Source organism: Echeneis naucrates, chromosome 17 (genome assembly GCF_900963305.1).
Source record: "Echeneis naucrates chromosome 17, fEcheNa1.1, whole genome shotgun sequence".
NCBI classification, from domain to species: domain Eukaryota; kingdom Metazoa; phylum Chordata; class Actinopteri; order Carangiformes; family Echeneidae; genus Echeneis; species Echeneis naucrates.
Window position 1 is genome coordinate 11,038,299 of NC_042527.1, and position 22,734 is coordinate 11,061,032.

The window sequence follows — 22,734 nt, forward strand, 5'->3', positions numbered from 1 at the left end:
GCTGATAAACCCTCAGAGTGGGAGACAGAGAAGTTTAGCTCTGGTAAGCAATTCATAGAACTGATTTCAAGCATAACATGCACTCACACACTGATCATAGCAACATTACACAGTTGCTGTCTAGTTAGTCCTTTTAAAATTATGTATCATTTATGGAGCCTGTACTGGAGATTTGCTGTGTTGCATCTATGTAGATAATTTATGAAAAGGGGGGGGGCAGCATTTGATATCACACATTAATACTCTCACATCACATGTATGATATATCTTTTGATATTAACAGAATTCCCTCTACAACTGCTAGGACACAGTTGTAAAAAGAAAGCCAGGAAAGCTGCTGCACAATTCCACTCAACTTGGCTCAGCAGGAACGTTTGTCATCTTGACATATCATCAGATGAGTGCAGCTTGGCCATACTGGAGAATTTGCGCATCTGAATGAGCACATCTCTTTACTCATGTTCCCGATGCACTTTACTTTATTTAAAATCTACCTGATTTCTCCATATATGTGTGCACAGTATATTCTAGCACTTCAACCCCCCGCCACCCCCAACTCTCAAAAATGGGTTGGCTCCACCCAGACATCAGTGTCAATCTGGGGAATGGGTGTCTAACAGTGTGTGAAGCTCACATCAAAGGCATGCCGCTTTAAATGCCCAGCCTTGGGATAAAGCAGGGAGGGGAAGCACTTCATAGGAATAAGGGATCAGGAGGGAGAGAACAGTGGAGGGGGGCCATGAATTTTGTACTGCTCAGTGAGCCCCATTACGGGAACAGGTCTGGGTGTAGAAATCTGACAGACTGCTATCCTAGCAGGTCGAATCAAGCTGTCCTGAAATGATTTAATTGCATGGCTAATTCAAAAACTAACACTAAACAGCAAGTTCACACACTGAGGTGACTGGGTGCAGCAAACAATTCTGCCTACACCATTACAACGGTTTTAGAAAAAGCCACATCACATTCCCAACATTCAAGGAGCTCTTTCAATGATCCATGAAGGCATACACTCTGAAGTGCTGGATGTGCTTAAGGGTGAGCAGTCAGACCCACCAGCTTCCCCATGAGCACAAATAAAATTGTAGGGAGATACTACGAATTAAAAAGAACAGCACATGGATTTGTAGGAAAAGGACACAGAAAAAAGAAACAAAACTACACACTTCTATGTGGAGAAATTTAGTTATGACTCAGTCACAGGCTAAACGTAAATGTGCAATAACATGGTTAGATTTATAACACAAGGATGCTTGGTGGTGGTGTAACCACAGACTTCATTAGATTAAAAGGAGTCCCCTTGACTGATACTGTTATAACTATTCATGAGTGGGTCAATAGGTCAACATGGGCTCGGCTCTATCTGTCAAGTTGGCCATCAAAACAAAACATGCATATAATAAATATTCACACCGGGGGGAAATATATTCAATTATACTGAATATTAGATGTGCACAACCTTGAATTTTCAACCAGCAGACATAACCCTCGATCCTGCTCTGTTTTTTTGACGATCATTCTCTTTGCTAGTATTCAGAGAACAGAACTTTGAAAGCCAAACAGAAGATCTTTGAATCTTTAAGGGAAGTGCCTCTTTCACCCTGTCAGTTTTCCCGCTGTAGTCTAGCCAGCCAGCCAGCTAACTGCTGGTAGATCAAGATGCTGTCCGCTCATTTCCCATTACCCTCTGTGCTCCAAATCAATAGTCAATTACCTCCAAAAAAAATAAATAAATAAATAAATAAACCTCTCTTCTTATCCAGCTAGAGAAGTGGACAGCACGGGGCAGGCAGAAATTTGCCTGGCAGACTTATGCAGGATGATAACTGTTCTCCCACCACTGCTACTTATTGGCCCCATCAGTGTCCCTCTCAGAAACTGGCATTCCATTTTGCACTGTTCCGCCAATTTCCATTCCTCATGCCTGCGCAGACACACACACACACACGCACACACAGACACAAATATTCATGGACAATTTTTCTCAATCTGCCCCTTTCTTGCCAAGAAACTAGTCTTTAATAAGAGATTACATTTATGGTGAGGAGAAGGGCAGGCAAATAGTGAAATATGTCCACATGTCCTGAACCCGGGAGAGGCCCTGGCACTTACTCATTAATAATGGGACAGGCCCCAGGCCCAAGCCCTTAGCTCTCTGTCTCTGCTCATTTCCTCTCCACACTTCAAAGGTACGCGTGTGTATGGCTGAGTATGTGTGACTGGGATCATGCACGTTCACATCTTGCTTTTGTTTGTGTGTGTGTGTGTGTGTGTGTGTGTGTGTGTGTGTGTGTGTGTGCGTGCGTGTGTGCGTGTGTTATCACAGGTCCCTGTGAGAATCAGCCAGCGGAAGTAGAGCAGCTACCACCGGTGTTAATATTTCAGCCGTTTAACGTTCCGCCTTTAATTCCTCTGAGCACTGGCAAGGCAGCATCCTCTGGGCTGCAGAATTGCCAATATTGCAAAAGTTTTTTTTTTGTTTTGTTTTTTTTTCTCCCCCTTGTACAGCAGCAACTTCATATTATGTACAATCAGGCAAAAGATTTACTAAATAAATACAGATATTACAAAAGGGAGTTTGCATGTGTGCTAATCTGAGAGTCTTATCAGTTTTCATTGTAGACTTTAAAAAGTTTCCCACACTGAAAGTTGAAAGCCACAGACACATTGCACAACTATACCTGCCTCCTCCCACTCAGTCATCAACCTCAGTCCCGCCAGCCTTCCCACTTGCAGTCTGAGCCGTAGGGCTTACAAGTCAAATTAAATCATTCTGGGCCGAACTCAAAAACAGATCTCATTATAACAATCATAAATGAACCCCTTTGTTCCTACAAGCTTACAACCCCAACAGTCTCTTTACTCCCTTCCTGCTATATCTTCAGAGAAACAGGCTCATATTTCACTTTTTTCCTTGTAGTAAACCCTATAATGCTTCATAAATGCATCTGTTTTCAACTAAAAAAAATGTGAGGGGGGAAAAGGGGCAGGTGAGGGAGGGAGGACTGGAGAAAAGAAGAAACCACCAATTATTCCTAGGTTGGACATTCTGAAAGAGAAGGAGAGAGGGAGAGATTCTCAGACTCAGATTTAATGAAAATTTCTTGAAAGAGAAAAAAAAAAAAAAAAAAAAAACAGGCAATCTGGAAGGGCAGGGGACACAGAGCAGCTAAGAAGTCAAGTCAACAAGCTTTTGTGGATCTGGTGATTTGGGGGTGGAGGGCTTGGCAGGGACAGAAGCCATGGGATGTTGGAGTAATGGTGGATATGGGGCTGTAAGCATAGAGGCCCCAGGAGCCAGGCTGCGTGAAGAGTGGGAAATAAGACTCGATAATCAATGCTTTCTCTTCTCGCCTCTCAACTAATATCGAAGAGGCTCACCTTTCCTGCTGACTGAACAACTGTCACCCAATCTCTAGGACAGGTGATAATGGAGGGGAAAAGGCCTGAGAGACAGAGAAAGAATGAGAAAAAGCACATTTTTCACACCACCATCTTTGACTAGTGGAAAAGCTGGGTCAATGCATTGCCATTTTCCACTAGGTGTGGCCTGGAGGGTTATCTCTAAGTTTGCGCTCCTGTGCACATCAAGCCTTGGTGAGCATGTCTGTGGGTGTGTAAATGTGTGTGTGCGTTCCCCTGCCAATGTTATGTACTCACCATTTAGGAGAACTGGCTTTACCAGGAAACAGATGATTCACACAGTTTGAGTTTGAACTGTGTCACAAGCGTCACCGCTTTCACTCCGGCACTCTAATGTGTTTCGTATGTTGCCGATGCATTAAGGTCTGCTTCTATCTGAGATTGCACAGATAAGTCCTTAGCCCTCTTCCCACAGGTAGCCACCTGCTCTGATAAGGGCCAAGCACAAAGCAAAACAGGTGGCACCTAACACTGCTGATAACATCTCTGCAGCAAATCTCTGAACACAGGAATGTGTCGCAGACAGCAAGACAACGTGGTCAAAATACATATCTCCTCAGCAAGAGACAGAAAATAAGTCTCCTCTCTGGAATGGTAAAGTAATAGTTCAACACATACACACAAAACCACACATACGGCATAGTGCATACTGTTTCCATCTACTCTCTCGCTCTCCTTTCTCCCTTGGTACCATTCATTCTCCCACTGAGATGTACACAAAATATGTGCACATGCATACCAGCCCCCAACCTGCATCCACCATCTGGCCATCCCAGAGCTCAGATGTCCATGGGTTAGGGTGAGCTGTGAGAGGGACTCTGTGTGTGTGTGTGTGTGTGTGTGTGTGTGTGTGTGTGTGTGTGTGTGCGCAAGAGAGGGAGAGTGAGGAGCTATTGATCATAACAGCAAAAAGAAATCATGAACTACACGTTATATTGCTACATATAATAATAATAATAATAATAATAATAATAATAATAATAATAATAATAATAATAATAATAATAATAATAATTGTAAAAGGAAGAAAAAAAAAAACATACAAAAACCTGCTTGACCACAGATTTTGCCACATTACCTGTATTTAGCCACAATGCATCCACAGGAAAACACAGCACAACACATTTACAGCTGCAGGCAGGGGTTTGCACTGGGGGTCGTCATAGCCGACTAAGCTGCGTAAGCACACCTTAATACCGAGTAGTCCTTTTATTGCAGGCAAAGTAAAGCTTCCATTATGACAGGACGCCATGTCTGCCACCCCTGCCAACTATAATGGCTTTAGCTGTCTACTGAAATCACAGGCATCGAAACATACAATACACACACAGAGGTACAGAAACAAGTGGAAAATTGATTTCTACTTCAGGTGGTCCCAGGTCAGCAGTAGAGCCTAGGGCCAAAATACACTCACACACACAGTTCTAGACATCGTTTCAGCCATACAACCTCAACACATGGGGCCCAAGTTAGATTTTCCTTTTTTACCCTTTTCTAACTGTTTCAAATAAGAGCACAGAGGAAAGGAGCAATCTTCTGTTCACATCCATTAGAAGATCGACCAAACTCTTCTTACAGCCATTCTCTTCTGCGCAAACAGCGAGCTCACATGCATAACCAACTCACACACCGAGTTGACCAGATTTCTTCACTCAGCACTAAACCAATCTGGCAAAGTCTTTCTAGGTCAATACAAGTCAGAATTAGGCAGAAGGTTTAAGTCCAGGCACTAACAGAAAATCATTTGAGCCTGGCCAGACACATTGGACCAACCTGAGAGCCTCTGATATGGTTTTCAGACCATTCCAAAAAAAAAATAAATAAAAAAATCATAGGTGTCAGAGATATAAAATGGAGCACTGGTTTGTAACTATGTCATAATTTCTGCTTTCCACAGATTTTGATTACTTTTTTTTGGGGGGGGGGAGAAAAAACTCTTGATAAAAGCTAAATCGTTTAATTCTAGAAAGGAGCTGCGGATTGTCAGTTATCTACAGCAACATACACCCTTTCCAACTCATGACCCCTTCAACAAAATCTCTGAGGCTGCAACTATTCCAAAAGTCAGTTTATAACTGTTCACTGACAACTAGAAATATTTTTCTTAAACTAATAATGTTAATTACTATATATTTTATGAATCCCTAGAGGCAATGCCGACCAGTTCCAACAGTGAAGTCAGAGCAAGTGGGTCAGCTACAGCCATACATTGCACATTATGCTTCTATAAAGAAGAGCTCAGTAACATTTCAACAACGCAGCCAGCTGCTGAGAAAAGGGCTGGAACATTTTGGGACCTCTTGCAATACTCTTTTTGTATCGACATTATGTTCTGATCTATAAATATAACTTTTGTTATTCATTACGATTATTTGTTCAGTCAAGAGAATTCTCCATACTGTATCATGCACCTGCCCCCCCAGGGATGAAGCATTACCACACCAGAGTGCATGTACCTAACACAAGACCCTTAGGGACCGCTAACAGCAAATTACTAATGTTCTCTTATCACACTCGTACTGAATGGTGCTGTTGTTTTATTCCAGTTGCTGCATGACTCAGGCATCTACCAAGGGTGCCACAATTCCTCAAATTTTTAATTTCTTAAACTTTCAGTTTTAAAGTCATGATTTTTTTTTTTTCCCCCCATAACATGTTCTGCATGGTGCCATGAGGGATAGAATCTCCATCAGTTGTTCAATTTATCACACTAAGGCCTGATTGTCATATTAATTATTGATGTCAATGATTTTTTGCCAATGATTTAACAATAACCTGTTTTACCAGTAAACTGGAGACTTGCTTACTTGTAACTTTCCATATTTGGAGGGCAGCACCTTTGTGGCAAGATTCGACCTGCATGACATTTCATAGTGTAGTTCCAGTAATTGTAATTAAATGCTTAATCTGGGGTTTCCATCAGCAAATAAGGTCACATCTGATGCTACAGATCCCCCTGTAGCGAGTTAATGCTTCAGCACCAGTTGAATGTTGTGGGAGTTTAACTCTAAATGAGGACAGAGAAGTTGACTGTGTTAATGTCCTGCCATCTTTGTCGTGATGCCTGTGGAGGATTGTTAGCTTACTAACTGCAGTTTTCTTGTCTACAATGCAAACGACGTTGACATGATTCAGGAGAAAAGCTAAATATTTCCACACTGGTGAGTTCAGTGAAGCAGGAGGGGATTCGGGCTTGGTTAATGTGTATTCTCTATCAGCAGTTGCCTAGGTGTCTTTTAACTAACTTCAAGTTAAAGAAAGTAATGTAGCCTCATGACATGGCTACATCTTTGATTCCACCTTTGATTTCGAAGGCCGAAATTGTGATGTCATTTCTATCAATATCCGATTTAAAATTGAAATTGCGACACCCCCGTCTCTGCTGCACGTCAGATCAGTGGGACAGCCTAGCACAGCACTTCCACAGCCTTGTTCAGTTACATGCTCCTCATGTGTAAAACATGCATACTCTATCTTTTTTGAAACTTGCAGACCTCCATCCTTCTGTCTCCCTCGTCTTTTTTATCTCCCTTGATCCCTGTCTTTCTTTCAACCTCTGTTTCATCCACCCCCCGCCCCCCTCTTCCTGGCCCTCCTCCCTCTCACCACCCAGTTCCAGGCCGTTAAAAGAGCGAGCTTATCTAAGCCTAATTGGTTTAAGGGCAAACAGAAAGAAGCAATGGCTCTGTAAAAAGAGGAGCATTACTGCTGCTGCTGGCAGGAACCATCCACACACCACAGAGAAAGAGAGAGAGCATAAGAAGTGTGGATGAAGACAAGGGGGGATGTAGAGATGAGTGCAGAGAATTGTGGAAAACGGGGTGAGATGTATAAATGGGCGGTGGGGGTGGGTGAATGTGGGCAGGCAATAGATGAAGAATATAGAGAGAGATTAAGAGAGAAAAAACTGAGCTTTGCACATGCTTCTTTTTCTAATCACATGCAAATGCACAACCTCACTCTCTGTTAGCCCGCTGCTTCGGCTCTGACTGCACCTCAACCTTCCTCAATAACTTGTTGGTGAATGGTTTTCTCTTTGAAGTGATTAAGTGTGTTCATGTGAGTCATATGTGTACGTATTTTTGCTGGGCTCTCTTTGCTAGATTTTCAATCCCACAGACTCAATTGTTCTATGTCCAACTTCACACTAATTGTTCGGGGTGTTCATTTGAGTGGAAACACAAAATTTCTCTCACACACACACACACACACACCCTTTTTTCCTACCCTCCCAACTCTCCATCCTTCCTCTTTACAGTTTCATCATACAGTTAATCAGCTAATCACTGTTGTGTGTGTGAGCACATATGTAGGGAGGGCAGATAAAACATTCAATTCATCACAAATGTGTGTCCATATGGTGAGGGCAGTGGCTACCCTGACGCACATCCATGCACACAGATCTCTGACACTTTCTGGCTGATTCGGACCGGTAATCAGATTAACGCTGACTGGAAAGCAGGGCTAATGTGGTCAATGGCTCCACGCCCCCTTCACACACTCATTCTCATCCACACACACACATACAAAATGAAAAGGCAACAGATTGGAGTTCAGATCAGTGAAGATTTTAACCTGCCCATGGGACAACCTCCTTTCAATTAACGACCCAAACAAGGAAATCACTTTCATCCTTGTTCCTGAGATAACCCAGGGGCCATCTCCCTGCCCATCTGCTTCTTTCTGATCCAATCTTTTTAAGTAGTAATCCCATACCCCTTTTCCAAACAGTGAAATTTCACTCCTCCCTAACCCTTCTTCCCTCTCATCTCCCTGAATTGACATTTCTGCTGCCATCTCTCATCGGGGAAACATTTGAACATGAAAATATCCATCCTCGCAGAGGTAGCAATTTGGGCCTGGGCTTGGTATCCGTAGCTGTGTCGAAATCTGATGAGCACATACAAGAAAGCAACCGCTGAATTACAGAGCATAGCCAGTGCAAGGAAAAGCACAGGAGCAGGAGTTTGTAAATGATTAAAGAGAAAAGCTGCATGTGAGCAAACTCGTTTTATTTATGCTTCTAATTTACTTATTTATGCCTTTGAGAGTGGATACAGAAAGCCACGGGAAAGAAGCTGCGTTCCCGCATATGCTTTATTGGCAGGGCTGCGCTCCAGCACAATAAAATGTGAAAAGACACTTTGGTGCTGCTGGGATATCTATCCAGCAGCTAGTGTCTGAAGCTACAGCACCATGTTCAGCCCCCGGGGGCCTACGGCGGAAATGAAAAACATGTTTAAGTGAGGAGATATTAGCTACTGGTGGCACCACTGTCTTTCCTGATGGGTGTGTGAGTGAAAAAGATGGAAGTGCAAATGGGAAAGACAAAAGGCAGGAATAAGAAAATGGGGATGAATGAGGACAAAAAGAACACAGGGAGATTTTGAGAAAAGCAGAGAGACAGCTCTCAGTTATTTTTAAACCAAGTTGTTGAATTATTTATGTGCTGAATAAAAAAAAATACCCATGTTATATGATATTTAGAAATTAAATTTTTGGAAGCAAATCAAAATGCTATATAATAAAAATCAGGCACTTTAATTCTACAATTTGATGAAAGGAAGAAAAAAGACATGGCAGGAGGATGAAATGAAGGAGTCACAGACACAAATTCAGCCTTCATTGCCCCACTGAGGGAAACTAATTGCTGTGCTGTTTAAAGGGAGAAAGGCTAAAAAGAGTGAGGGGTGAAAGAAAATAACCACCAACAAACTGCCGTGCGCAATTCAAGGTAATCAGACTCAAAGCAGACAAAGTGCATCACTCTCAGGCGGACAGGCAGCGGAGCGGAGAGGACCGGCGATCTGCCGCGATCCACGTGCATGTCATCCCCGTATCTCTGAGCCGGAGCCACGAAACCTTCCCAGCATCCCGCTCCCCCAACAAAAAGAGACACGGAGCGCGTCTTGGAGTGGAGCATTTCCACCTCCACAACAACGAGATTACAGTCCCCGGTTTATTCAATTGTTTGTTTGTTTGTTTGTTTGTCTGTTCATTTACCTTCCATCGCAGAGGATGTGATGACCAGGACGCATAAAAGCGCAAACAAATCCACTGTCATGGCAGAAGGGGAGTCTCCACGGCGCGTCCCTAAAATAACCAAAGACGCACGGCGCGCGTCAAACAGAATCCCTTCAGTTGTCAGAGCGGTAAACTCCACCAGATAGCCCGCGTTGTGAGTCACATTTCAAGCCGTAGTAAACAATGTGTTACAATCAGCGCTCGGGAAGAGCGGAGTGGAAGGGACCGAAGGGGGTGCGAAGAGCGAAGGGGGTGGGTTAGGTGGTGGTGGTGGGGTGGGGTGGGGGTGCGGACTGGGGGACCCTACATTGCCTGCTTCACGGCCCCGGTTGAAGCGCCGGGGCCAATCACCGACTGGGAGCCGAAACTCACGAGCCAATCGACGGCCCGCCGCTCCGCCCACCGCGCATTGTCAAAACACAAAACTTTTCCTTGACCTATTTGAAGCCGGGAGTCCGCTGCAGTGAAGGGAAACAGCACCACCACTTGGGTTTCTGTGGCTACTGCAGCCCAGCGAAATAAAATAGGAAAAAAAGTAAAAAATAAAGAAATTGGAAAGAAGAAAAAATCTAAATTAACAAATACATAAATAAATAAACGAACCCAGGGCCAAGCCAAGCTACCCCATGGGAGACGATCTTATCAGCTGTGAACTTTGTTCAGCAGCCTGACAGCCTGTGGAGCAAAAGAAACCCGCTGTCATTTATCAGACACATGTAGCCATTTTCACTCACCCTGGTTGACACTGTGCTCCACACTGAATTTTATGTCGACCAAGGATGTTGGAGACTACAAATAAGATACAAGAGTTTTTTGCTCTTCATCCCTTTTTACTAAACAGCAGCGTAATGGTTTCTTTACTCCCTCCCTGCAGTCTAAAGTGCCAAATAGCCTTTTAAATGTTGTGACACTCTCAACCTCCAATCATGCGCACAAAGTGCAGACCCCATTTACAATCAAGATGGTCTGAAATGGCATCGGAAAATTCACCTGCACTTCATAATGATATTAAACAGGCATTGCACATCAGCTCCCACCCTTTGCCCCCTCCCCCCCATCACTCCTTTTGTCTGCAGGTATATTGCAACAGATGATTCCTACAATGAGCTTTTCCCTGCAGGGACACAAGGAACCAGGGTCTGCCTCAGCAGGGGAAGGGGGCTGTTGCCACCCTGTAGCCCAGAACTACACTCCTGTCTCTGGCTAGATCTGTTCCCCCATGTCCCTGGAGTCGAAGAATTGGGATGGAGTTGGCCTGAGTAGGCCTGGTTTTACCCCGAGCCACTGGATAACCTAATATTTCAATGCTGTCCCCTCACAGCACACTGGCCTGGATACCTTTTACCTGCTTTACTTTTTACTGACTTTAATAGACTGAAAAGCTGGATTTTCCAAATACTGTGTTACACTTACATTGTACTCAACAGAAGCCCAACTTTTTATTTTCTTCCAACAAGCGGTTGTGGTGAATGGCTCTCACCACATCTATCTTTTGTGCCCCTTTGTGATTCAACTGGTAACCTTTACAATGACAGAACTCAAACACGTAAATGAAAAGGAACTCGCACTTTTAATAAATGGTTGTTCCGATTTGTGGCAAAGGCCAAGCAAATGAACTGGAGCAGACAAGTTGGTTCAGGAGCATCAGGCAGCGGTTGCTAACTTGGGAAAGCAGTTGATGAGAGCATTTGTCATTTTTAATGGTGTGGTGAGCCGTGGCGCTGTAGTCTGACATGGCGCAGCACAACCTGGTGTTGGCTGTTTTGTAGGCCTTTCATAGCCACCTGGCCTTATTTGTCACCAGGCCAGCCATCATCACCTATGACTGCACAGGTCATCTCCAAATACAGGAGCAACACAGTGCAATCTGTCCCCGTTTGCTGTCCACACCCTGGAGGGAAGGAAGGAAGGAAGAGTATGAGGGGTAGCGGGGACAATAGTGCTGCTGCAGCAGCACATCCTGCCTTACAATGCACACATGGACAAATGCAAGCATACAATAACAGAAATGTGCGTGCCGTCGCTCACCCACACAGTACTCTTATAATGATCCACACAAAGCCACACAAGCACTTGCCTACTTCAGCTCAAGAGCCTCAGCCCAATACCAATACTGAGTCAAAACACATTGCAGAGAGCCTCTCAGTGTCTGTGGCCTGATTTTCTTTTTTTTTTTCAGTGCGACTGAGCCCACAAGTACAGCATTCCAGCTCTATTTTCCTCCCTTCAGTTTTTTTTTTTATTCCTCCATTCCTCTATTCTTCCATTTCTCAAATCAAGTGTAATTAACAGAACACAATAAAAAATACATGATCACAAAATGGGTACTCTTGAACTTTGAGTAAATGTTGTGTCATTCTATGAGCTGACACTAAGTTTAATGCGATTTTGACCTGTCAACCAGTATCTCTTTCCCCATGACCAATATGTCATGACATTTTCAACGTTCCTCTCTATCTCTTGTTTCCTGTTTGTTTTTCTTTTGATGGACTCATCCAGAAGACACAAAATTGTATGTAGCTTGTCCTCTGCATAGAAAAAAAATGCATAAAGAACAAAAGAGAATATTTGTTATTCATGAGGAAGACCTATTTAGGATGTAAAAGCGGAATTCAGAGTTTACAGAGTTGGGATACAGTTGAGTACATAAGAACAGTCGGTGACAAGTAGACATGCACACTCGAAGGAGGTGGATGATTTTAATGAAACAGCTGTAAGAAAAAAGAGAGAGGTTTCCCAGAGAGCATGGAACCTGGCAAGGTTTTCCTGATGATGAATATGAATGCATGAAAATGAAATGCCTAAGTCAATATGGAGACAGCACAGGGACCCAGGTGACAGAGGAGGACGGTGCTACACGCACCCTGGGGAGATATACTTGTTATTAGGCTGCGCTTTTGCCTCATCTATCGTTACAAGCTTGGGTGCTGGCCAGGCCATTGACAATATGAGTACAGAGCTAGGGCTGAATAAAAATGTGCTCTGAACCAGCATTCCCCAAATAGAGGGTCAGGGCTCACTGGTGAGTCCCACAGTTGTGCTTTCTGGGTCACAACTCAGGAGGCGTGGTTTTAAAAAAAAAAAAAAAAAGGTTCATTGTGGGGAATGCATTAAAATTTGCCTCAAAAAGGTTTTTCACAGGTTTCCCAGGCCTACAAAAGAGGTCAAAATACACTGCAAAAAATACATTTATTAAAAATTTGTAAAATATAAAAAGCCTCTTTGAATTTCAAGAGTAGAACAACTGTGGGTCAGGCCAGGAGACACTGCAGGAGCTATTTACAGCAGTTTCATTAATCTGCCAATGATGCCAAGACTGATGGCACCTGTCCCTGCTATCCGCGCACAGACACTTCAGAGACAGCCGTTGCACTCCTCAGACACACATGCCAGAAAAAGGATCTGTACCTGTGCATACATACAGAATAGACTAGATAAATGTTTATGCTTTTGAGTGGATAGGCAAAGGAGAGAGGAAGGAGAGAGTGCACTCAATTTCTCCTTGTAGAGATGCAGCGAAACCATTATTTGTCTTAAGTATCGGAATTTGATTAATAAGTCGTCAGCTCGCATTCATTGTATTCAAGATTCAAGCTCTTCAGTTACCATTAATCACAACAACAGAATGAGGAGATTCTGCTCAGCACTGAATGACTAAGAGCTTCATTGTAGCTTGCTTTTTATCAAGTCCGCAAGTGCAGATGTGTGTGCGTGTGTGTGTGTGTGAGTAAGACAGAGATTGACTCTTCGTGTGCAAGAGGCCACGATTCTGCTTTTGTGTGCACATGTGCACTTGAAGGTGCACACATGCCTAAAACGCAGACAGGTGGATAATAAATTGGTGCATCCCCCTACTCAGTCACTCCATGATCTGTCAGTCGCCGTAGGGTTTTCTGTTACCTACAAGGTTCTTACAGCGAGTGTCCAAATCCATCTCAAAAAAGTGTCCGCGGGCCAGAGTGGGGGTTTTAAAAAAACAAACCAAAAAAAAAAAAAAACGCCCCACCACCACCCACATGAAATCCATGAACTCCAACTATATTCAAAATCATGAACCAACCCTATTACAATCCACTAATTAATTTTTTGTTTTGATGGCAGTGGTGATTAGGAGGTATTCATTTGCTTGTGATTATGGATCTCTAATCACAGAGGTTAATAAGGTTCTCATTTATTCACCTATTCAGTTTAATTTGAGGCATTTAAGAAAGTTTCTCATTAGCCATTTGGCCTCATCCTCTGGTGTAATACACCTTCCAAATTATGTATCAACCTTTTCTGCCTCTTTTAAAAAGAGATGCCTTGACAACAACAGCATTTGACACATGATAAATTGTTTTTTGTATCCCTGAACACATTATCATGGGCTAGTCAACTGGAGAGTCTCATAGAGTAGTTTTCAGACTACGGAAGCAACATTTAGGAGGACTTGTTAATGAGAAAAAACAAAACCAGCCAGACAGCTCATCACTTCACGTCAGCTCCAAGTGACAGCCTATCCCACTCATTCTCAACTAGTTGTTTGTTTCACAGTGGCACCATCAAAATGCACCCTCCATCTCCTCCGACCTGTCTTTGCCCCTCTTCTCTCTGGCCTGTGACAGACAAATTCAGTGCAATTTATCAGCCTCTGCCGGGGCCAGTCCTTCATAGATGTACGTATGGACAAAAAGGTGCTCACACAACATCCCTTAGTCTGTCATGCTAAATGGGATAAACATCTGGTGGTAGAGAGGGATAAAGAGAGAGATTGAGGTCAGATCATCTGCCCTCTGTCTGCCATACACTGATATCTCCTGTCATAGGCTGCCCTCTGCAAAATCCAGCAAATGAAACTATGGTCCTGCACTTGAATGCAAAAAGTGCAGCCCAGACATATAGCTTGAACACAGAGGACGAAAACTCTGATTAAACTTCTGGGGAATTAATGAATTCACTGGTTGATTGAAATGTCCACTAACTAAGTAATCCCAGAGGATGTATATAGTGCGGATGGTTGAAACAGATGTACCAATAAGGTGAAGTGTGTGGAGGCCTAAGTTTAGACTATGTTGGAGTTGTAGCTGTTGAACTTTCTGATGTAGTTGTTGCACAAATTAAAATTGTAAACCCATCCAATTCATTTCATGTTAAGACAAAAGTACTATGGGATAAAGCATAGTTTAATAAGTTCAGCTACAGAAAAAAACAAAAAAATTAATTGGAAATTAATAGGGAAAGATATTTTTTCAACTTATGGGCAAAACAGAGGCAACAAAGTTTTTTGAACTGTTCCACCAAGCAGTTGGAGTGTGCCAAAAAATGTATTCATAAAAGAATGACAATTCTCATTTACTAGGATTCAGAATCGATTTAAAATGTCTCAAAATTGATTTGAAAATAAAGCAAATCCACAGGCTGTCTGCCTCCATTTTGTATGCAGGACATCCTGACATCACCACAGAGCCTGTTCTGGAACATACACATGTGCAGTAAGTACCAAAACAAGAAGCAAAGATTTGGACCCTTTGGTCCTTACCTAGAGCCCAATAAAATCCATTTTAATTTTTCCCATATTAATTTTTTTTCCTTCTGTTTTTTATTTTTGAGAATTTCGTTTTTAGCATTTCACGTAAATTTAACCCAGAGACAGTGTTTTAGTAATGAAATACAGACGATTTCTCCAGTTATAACTGAAAACTTTAATGCTTCCACACATTTCAGCAAAAACATAAAAATAAAACAATGAAACATACGTCCCACAACTTTGGTGGAAATATCAAATTCACTGTAAACTTTTTAATGTCTTCTATCCCCATGCTCTTTGGTTTTCCCCCAAATTACTGACATCTCCATTGAAGTACATGACAGTCAACCTCACTCAGTGAGTGACTCATTTGACTTAGCACTCAAACGGCCACTTCACTGGTGGGGGGGCATGCATTATTAGTGACCCCCTCAGATAATTTCCCCAACAGATGCATTCCTTTTATTCTGAAAAAGAGACCAGGATCCAGTCTCTGTGGAGGGGTCCAGTCTTGTCTCATCTTGTCTGGTCTGGTCTCTTGTCTCTGGAAGGGTCCAATCTCTGGTCTAGTCTCTACTCTCTGCAGGGCTGCGGTCTCTGATCTGATCTAGTCTCTGGAGAGGTCCCGTCTGTCATCTAGTCTGGTCTGGTCCAGTATACTCCCTGGAGAGGTCCCATCTCTGGTCTAGTCTGGTCTGGGCCAGTCTCGTCACTGGAGGGGTTGGGTCCGGTCTAGTCTAGTCTGGTCTGGTCTGGTCTAGTCTAGGAGCTTAGGGGTGGGGGGTGGGGCGGGGTCGCCATTCCTTGCTGTAGCCCGTTCCATTACTCATCACCAATTAACCAATTGACCTAGACATGTTCAGGTGCCCCACTGGGAATTGAACTGTGCCCACTACGCTCAATTCACCACATTCATTAATTTATTTATTCATTCATGTGTGGGGGGGCGTGGACTATTAGTGACCCCCCTCAGATAATTTCCCCAACGTTCCTTTTTGTTCCGGGGGGGGAAAAAAAAAGCATTTATAAAAATGTCAGCCAGTTCCATGTTATGCTGTGTTTAAAATGAATTCAGTTTTTTTGTGATCGCAGATGCACTTTTCTAAAAAACACTTTTATTTTTGTTACTTAAGCAATATGTGATACTGCTTTCATGCAACAATTCCATCGAAGCATGGATAAAACTTAATAAATGTGAAAAAGACACTTCAAATTTCTCCATTTGTCATTCTGTCTTGCAAAGCAGACTGGAGCAGATCATGAGGATCCTTTGAACACCTACAGATTGAAGCAGAAATTATTATGTATCAAATCGTTTTGAATCAAAAATCGATTTTGAATTGAATCGTAGGCCCAAAAATTGGAATTGAATCGTGAGATAGTAAAAGATTCCCACTCCTAGTAAGCAGTATGTTGTATTACAACTTATAGACTGTTAGAGATATTCCAAAAACTACATGATCACAAAAGCTGCATTCTTGTGTGAAGACTAAAACGACAAAAGGACTTTCATTTCAGTGACTATACTCAGGGCTATATATTATAAGTCTGTGTCTCAGGATCCGTACACATTGTGTCCATTGTGTTTTTGCAGTGCTTTCCTTCACAATGTCAATACAAAGTATATCAGTGCTCTGAAAATATCAGGTTGTTGGCCTCAAACAACAACAGCAACATCTTTAATTTTTTTTATGCTGTTTGGACAGACTGTCATTTTAACCTCCGCTCTCCTGGGGGAATATAAAAAAAAAAAAAAACATATTTGAATCCAGTATATCCACTACATAACCAATTCTTTGACAAATGAGCGATAATGTAGCAGGACGCTTGCTGTTCACGTGCTCTGTGCAAAACAGTGAAAAACCGCTATGGACAACTAATGACTTACATTGCAAGCCATGTCAAACTATTTCTTCCTCCAAACGAAACATGTCCTTAGCTTACATTTAGAAATGCAGATACTGTTTTTCTAGTTTCATTTGAACAGGTTTAGAGTCACACATTACTGAGAATCATGATGCCACCAGCATCTGAATGCTACTTCAGTTGTGCTGCACGCAACATTGAAAAGGGTTAGGGTTAGGGTTAGACACATTTGAAATGTTCATATTCACATTTTTTTTTTTTTTTTTTTTTTTTTTTTTTTTTTTATTGGGAATGTAGAATTTTTACGAATCCAAGGACAGGGCAACAAATCCAAACAACACAGAGTTACCCAGTAATATTGCTGGCAGTTGTTTTGCAGCCCATTTACTCGGTGCCTTGGTGTTGTTGGCTCTTTGAGTTAAATTAATTTCATTATCTGAGACCAATTCAGTTTAATTCAAGTTCTGTTTGTTTTGCAGAGTATTTTATTAATAATAATAATTTTATTAATTGCTCTGCTAGCTTAGTCTTGTAGATTTTGTAATTTATTTTGAGTTTTTACAATTTGGGGTTTTATTCTGCACGGCAGGGTCACAAAATTCAAATTCAACAAAGACGGACCTTAATGCATTCACAAAAGAAACACACACACAGAAACAAGTGCTGCATAGCATACACTGTACTCTATACAAACATGTGCACATACAGCCAAACAAGTACTCTCAGTGGTGGAGGACATTATCAGAGCTTTTTCAAAAAAAAAAAAATAAAAAAAAAAGAACAAAAGGATTGCTAAAAAGATGTATAAGCCATCGATAAATGTCATAACAGCCGTGCTCAAAGCTTTTAGCTCGGATGATTGAACATGTAAAATTATACCCGCCTGTGGGACAACAATTTACGTGGACATTTATTATTTAGATAATGACCTCATTTAACACATGCACACATCTACACAACAGGTATTGCAGCAAGCACACATGCAAATAAACAAAAGCACTGAATTAACACAATGACCTTCTGATATTAACATTGACCTTTGAAAGCAATCCTTTCTCCCAGCATGCATCATCAAATCAATAAACATTGCTGCCAGGTGATGTTCAGAGCATTATCGACCTGTTGCAGGCTCAATGATATGGCACACGAGTGTCTATACACACAAAAATGTGACAAAGCCCATGTCAAATGCTAAATGTCAAAGCCATGCGCTGCACGCGGGATGTGTGTTATAGCATGAGTTATCATTGTAAGACACACTTTCAAAACACACTCACTGAGCATTGATTTGCTGACAGTTACTAATTGTCAATCAGCGTCTTGTGTTATGTGTTTAACAGCAATGAGTACAAGTGAGAAAAGCAATTAACAGTTCCTAAGACCATCTGTCACCCCACTGCTCCTTTACTACATTTCCCTCTTCCTTCTCCTCTGTTTCCACTTCTGGTTTTTAAGTCTACAGTCAAGCCACATAAAAGCAGGTGGCTCAGCCACGTCTCTGCTCTTGGTTCAACCTCTTTATCCAATCAAAGCCAGACCCCATTACCACACAGTTTCCTAGTCAATGATTTCTCATTTAGCCACTGCTCCCCAGATCCTCGGTTTATTGAGAGCTTGATGGATGACCTGTCGAACATGCACAATGTGTGTGTGTGTGTGTGTCTGTGTGCATCTGGATGTGTGTGTGTGTGTGTGTGTGGCCTACCTTTCTCACGGGAGGACACAAGACAGGTGGAATGAGAAACCAGGTTTAGGACGCCTTGGGGTCAGATTAAACCGGCTATCCAATTCCTAAAAAAGTGAAAATCCTGCCCTGAAAGACCATTTTTAATCAAATGCACATTTTTGTAAGGAAGAAATAGAATGCGTAAATGACACAAAGCTGTAGTTATTGAATTTTTCTACTGAAAGTTGCGATTCTAAATGCCCCAGAATGATGTCTGTTGTCTGTCTGCATCTTTCAAGGAGATATTCGTCGATGGACCTTAGCTTCCAATGTCAAGGAAATGTTGCAAATTTAGCATCAAATTTCAACCTTCACTCAAAGTAACAGAAAAGGAACACAGATCTTCTACTCCTTGACCTATTTAGTCTCTCCCCGATAGCAATCAATTTTGTGACTATGTTTTTATTCAATACAAGACTTATGACCATAACAATCAGGAAACACCATTAATGTGTATTTTCACCTTGGAACTGCAGCAAACCAATAGCAGTCACATAAAAACTGTGGAAGTAGTTGGAGAGGCACAATCGATTAAAACGGTGTCGGCCAGTTACAAACTGCTCTGTCCTGACCATTGTGACATGTCAGCTAATCACTAAATCTGTATCATGTAGATGTTTCCTCTCACACTTAGCATCGTGACTAACCACCAACATCCTGTTTGCACTGACAAACTCCCAGCTATAAGTAACCAAACAACATGCTCTTACCACACTGGGACGGCTCGGAGAACAAACTCCGGCTGAGCCAACGCAGGTCCATCTTTGATGGGTTGTGCTGCTCCACCTGTCAACCTAACTCACATTTCCGTTCCCGGACGATGCCGGAGCCAATCACAGCTCAGTCTGGGCGAGGGGCGGGGCCACCCTGGACAGGCCGCTCGTCCATCGGAGGGGTTACACACAGAGACAAGCGGACCTAAAGCAGAGACCCACGCAGGTACTGGGAACATACAAAAGGCCCCAGGACGGGAACCGAACCTGCGACCTTCGCTAACCACGATACCGCCGCGCCGCTGCTCCTCCTTCCCTTCAGAGGAAGCGCTCATAGATGTGCCTACTGTCTCAAAGCAGAGTATTTTAACATTTAACAGTCTTTTATTAATACTTGCTCTGCTAGCTTAGTCTTGTAGATTTTGTATTTCATTATGGGTTTTTACGATTTGGGATTTTATTCTGCACCGCAGGGTCACGAAATTCAAATTCAACAAAGACGAAGACCACTGTCTCAAAGCAGAGTATTTTAACATTGTCCGGGGAGAAACTTTAAGTCACGGCGCCATTCAGTTATATAATTATTTGTAAGATATTGAAAACAACAAGTGTTCCGTTCTAGACTGCAAAATAAGATCTGTTAGGTTAAACGAAAACACATTTGCTGATGTGTCGTTAAACACATTTTCAAGATCACGCTCTTTTTCAGGAACTAATACCAAATACGATTTGAAATACTACCTAGCAGGGAGTTGGCTTCTATCAGATTTAATGGTTTGCATAAAGACAGGAGGATGAGCATCAAATTCCCCAATCACTGAGATTCAGCATCTCTTGCTCTGCAGAGACAGGATAAATCTTTTGATTACCTTGAAACTGATACGGAATTCACTGCAATGCTGTACTTGTTTCAGAGACGACAAACGTCAAATCACAGTTCCTTAATTCCACACGCTTGCACACTATTACATTTTATCACCACTATCTGCTTCTGCTTTCTCAAAACATGTCATAAAGAAGCACTGCTAAAATGAGATACATGTGATATTTTCATTTCATTGTCCTCTTTGTTTTCCTCCCTCCAAAGCTGCAGCCACTTCCAGCTGAGTGCCAGAATCAACACAACAACTGAGACGGTGAGAGGTCAGGGGTCATTATGGATTGTTTCAGGTCAAAGAAGACGGCTAATGTCTCTTGGGTTTCTCAAATGTCAGATGGATTCATGAAGCATCATTAGGAGTCAGTCCAAACTCCTTGAAAAGTGTCATTGACACTGTAGCGATTGTGTTGATTACAGGATACATTTGTGTGGTGTTTTGTTTTTTTTTTTGTTTTTTTCACCACCGCTGTTGGTGGAGCGTTTCCATTTCCCAGCACAGGATGAAAACACAATCCTGTGGTACCACGCAGCACTTGATTTACTGCTGTGCTCCATCATGGGGTAAGACCACAGCGCCATCCGGAGATCAGATAGGCCACTGCAGCCGAACATGGCAGGCGATCTGTGAACCAGTTGGTGCAAATAACAAGAGATAATGGAGCGAAATAAAGTGGCTGAAGCTTGAGGTTAAAAGCCCTCAACTTTGAGGGCAGGCTTTTGTTGTTTTGTTTTGTTTATTTCTTAAATATAATGCAGCATGTTATTTTAATGAACAGAAATTCTGGACTTCATAAATGTATTTGAATGGATTTTTGATGAGGAAAGTAAGTAAACATTTATCATGTCGCAAACATTTCTTCACTCACAGAGATAAAAAAAAAATACATACAGATTATTTATTTAATTTTCCTTGAATTTACTTTCAAATTGGTCAGCCATTTCTTAGCAGTTAATTGGTTGCCTGCTTTCGTGTAGTTGTCTCCAATAGTGTTGGGAAGTTCAGATCTTTTTAATCTCCATTCTATAGCCCTTGATCCTTTGATGCTTAACATCTGCATGACATCACCTATGACATCATCTATGGCATCAAAGCAACATCTATATAGAACCGTCAGATGAACTTGGTCAGTTCGTTCTGATCGCCCTCAGAGTGAGACACAGGTGACCTACACTGCGCTTGAAAAGTTGATTTTTCTGCAAAGATGCCTTCGCCGATGCAAGAGAAGAGAAAGCAGAGAGAAACTTCACGGGCACGCCCTGAAGATCTACCAGAGGAACAAGATATAATGCAAAGCAATACCACCTTCTACCAGATTCTGGATTTTAACGGAGAGGGTGCCTTTGGAAAAGTTGCCACGTGTATCGACTTAAACACATCCGAAACCGTGGCGATCAAAATACACAAAGGCAACGAAGATGAATTCATCGAAAGAGAAGTGGCCATGTTGAAGGCAGTCAGCGTCCTCGACCCAAACAAGAACAATATTGTCAGATTCATAGATGATTTCACGTACCACGGCCACTTTTGTCTGGCCTTCGAAATGCTGGACATGAGCCTTCTGGACCTGTTGAAGAAGAGGCAATGGAAGCCACTGAATCTTAATGAACTCCGTCCTGTGACCCACCAGCTGCTCGTTGCTTTTGAAGCCCTGAAAAGTATTGGCATCATGCACACGGACTTGAAACCTGACAACGTGATGCTTGTGAATCACGTTGATCAACCATTCAAGATCAAGCTGATCGACTTCGGTTTGGCCACTCACAGCAGCAAAATGGAGGTTGGACTGATGATGCAGACTGCTGCATACAGAGCTCCAGAAGTAAACCTGGGACTCCCCTTGACCGAATCTGTTGACATGTGGTCAGTGGGCTGTATCCTGGCGTTCCTGTACTTTGGTGCCGACCTCTTCCCTTACAGATGTGAATATCACTGGATGAAGACCATGGTCCAAATGGTTGGCCAGCCAGCCGACCACCACATTCTTGATGGAATGGGGACCTGGGCATTTTTCATTCGGGATGGCTCCACAGGGCTGAGACTAAGGACACCACAGGAGTTCGAGGAGGTGACTGGTGACAAGCCAGAGATTTATAAAAGGCCTTTTGACTCTGCCCGGAACTTAAGGCATGCCGTAATGAACTATACACCAACAAAAGGCCATTTTGAATATGAGGACAGGAGGACATTTTTAGACCTTCTGAGAAGTTGCCTGTGTCCAGATTATGACCTGAGAATCACTCCCAAAGAAGCTGTAAAACACAGTTTCATAACAATGGATCACTTGAAAACGGCAGCCAGTTCCTATACAGATACTGCCATTCAGCTGATGACTGTTTGTCCACGGGAAAGTTCAGATGAATCAGATGACAACAACAGTAATGACAGAAAAGATTCACCGCCGTCTTCCGGTTATGATGCAGATGCCCAGGATTTCAGTGCTAAAACTGAAGGCTGTCAAAGTGAGAGTGACACAGTCAGTAAGGGTAACTGTTTCAGGTTCCCTAACACTAAGAGTTATAAATGTCACTTTTGCGGATACGACGCTGACGTCGAGTCTTTCAGTGACAAGCCTGTCACCAGGGTCGCAAAATGCAG

At 42.5% G+C, this 22,734-nt stretch overlaps 1 protein-coding gene across 2 annotated transcripts in view; it reads right to left on the reverse strand.

The window, feature by feature from the left end:
* ephb1 (EPH receptor B1) overlaps positions 1-9,695 on the reverse strand; it is a 140,968-nt gene extending 131,273 nt beyond the window's left edge. For both annotated transcript variants that reach the window (XM_029525602.1, XM_029525601.1), the window contains exon 1: positions 9,427-9,695. In XM_029525602.1, the coding sequence (XP_029381462.1) occupies positions 9,427-9,487 (61 nt within the window). In that variant the 5' untranslated portion in view covers positions 9,488-9,695. The remainder of the gene's footprint in view (positions 1-9,426) is intronic.
* Positions 9,696-22,734: the final 13,039 nt, after the last annotated feature.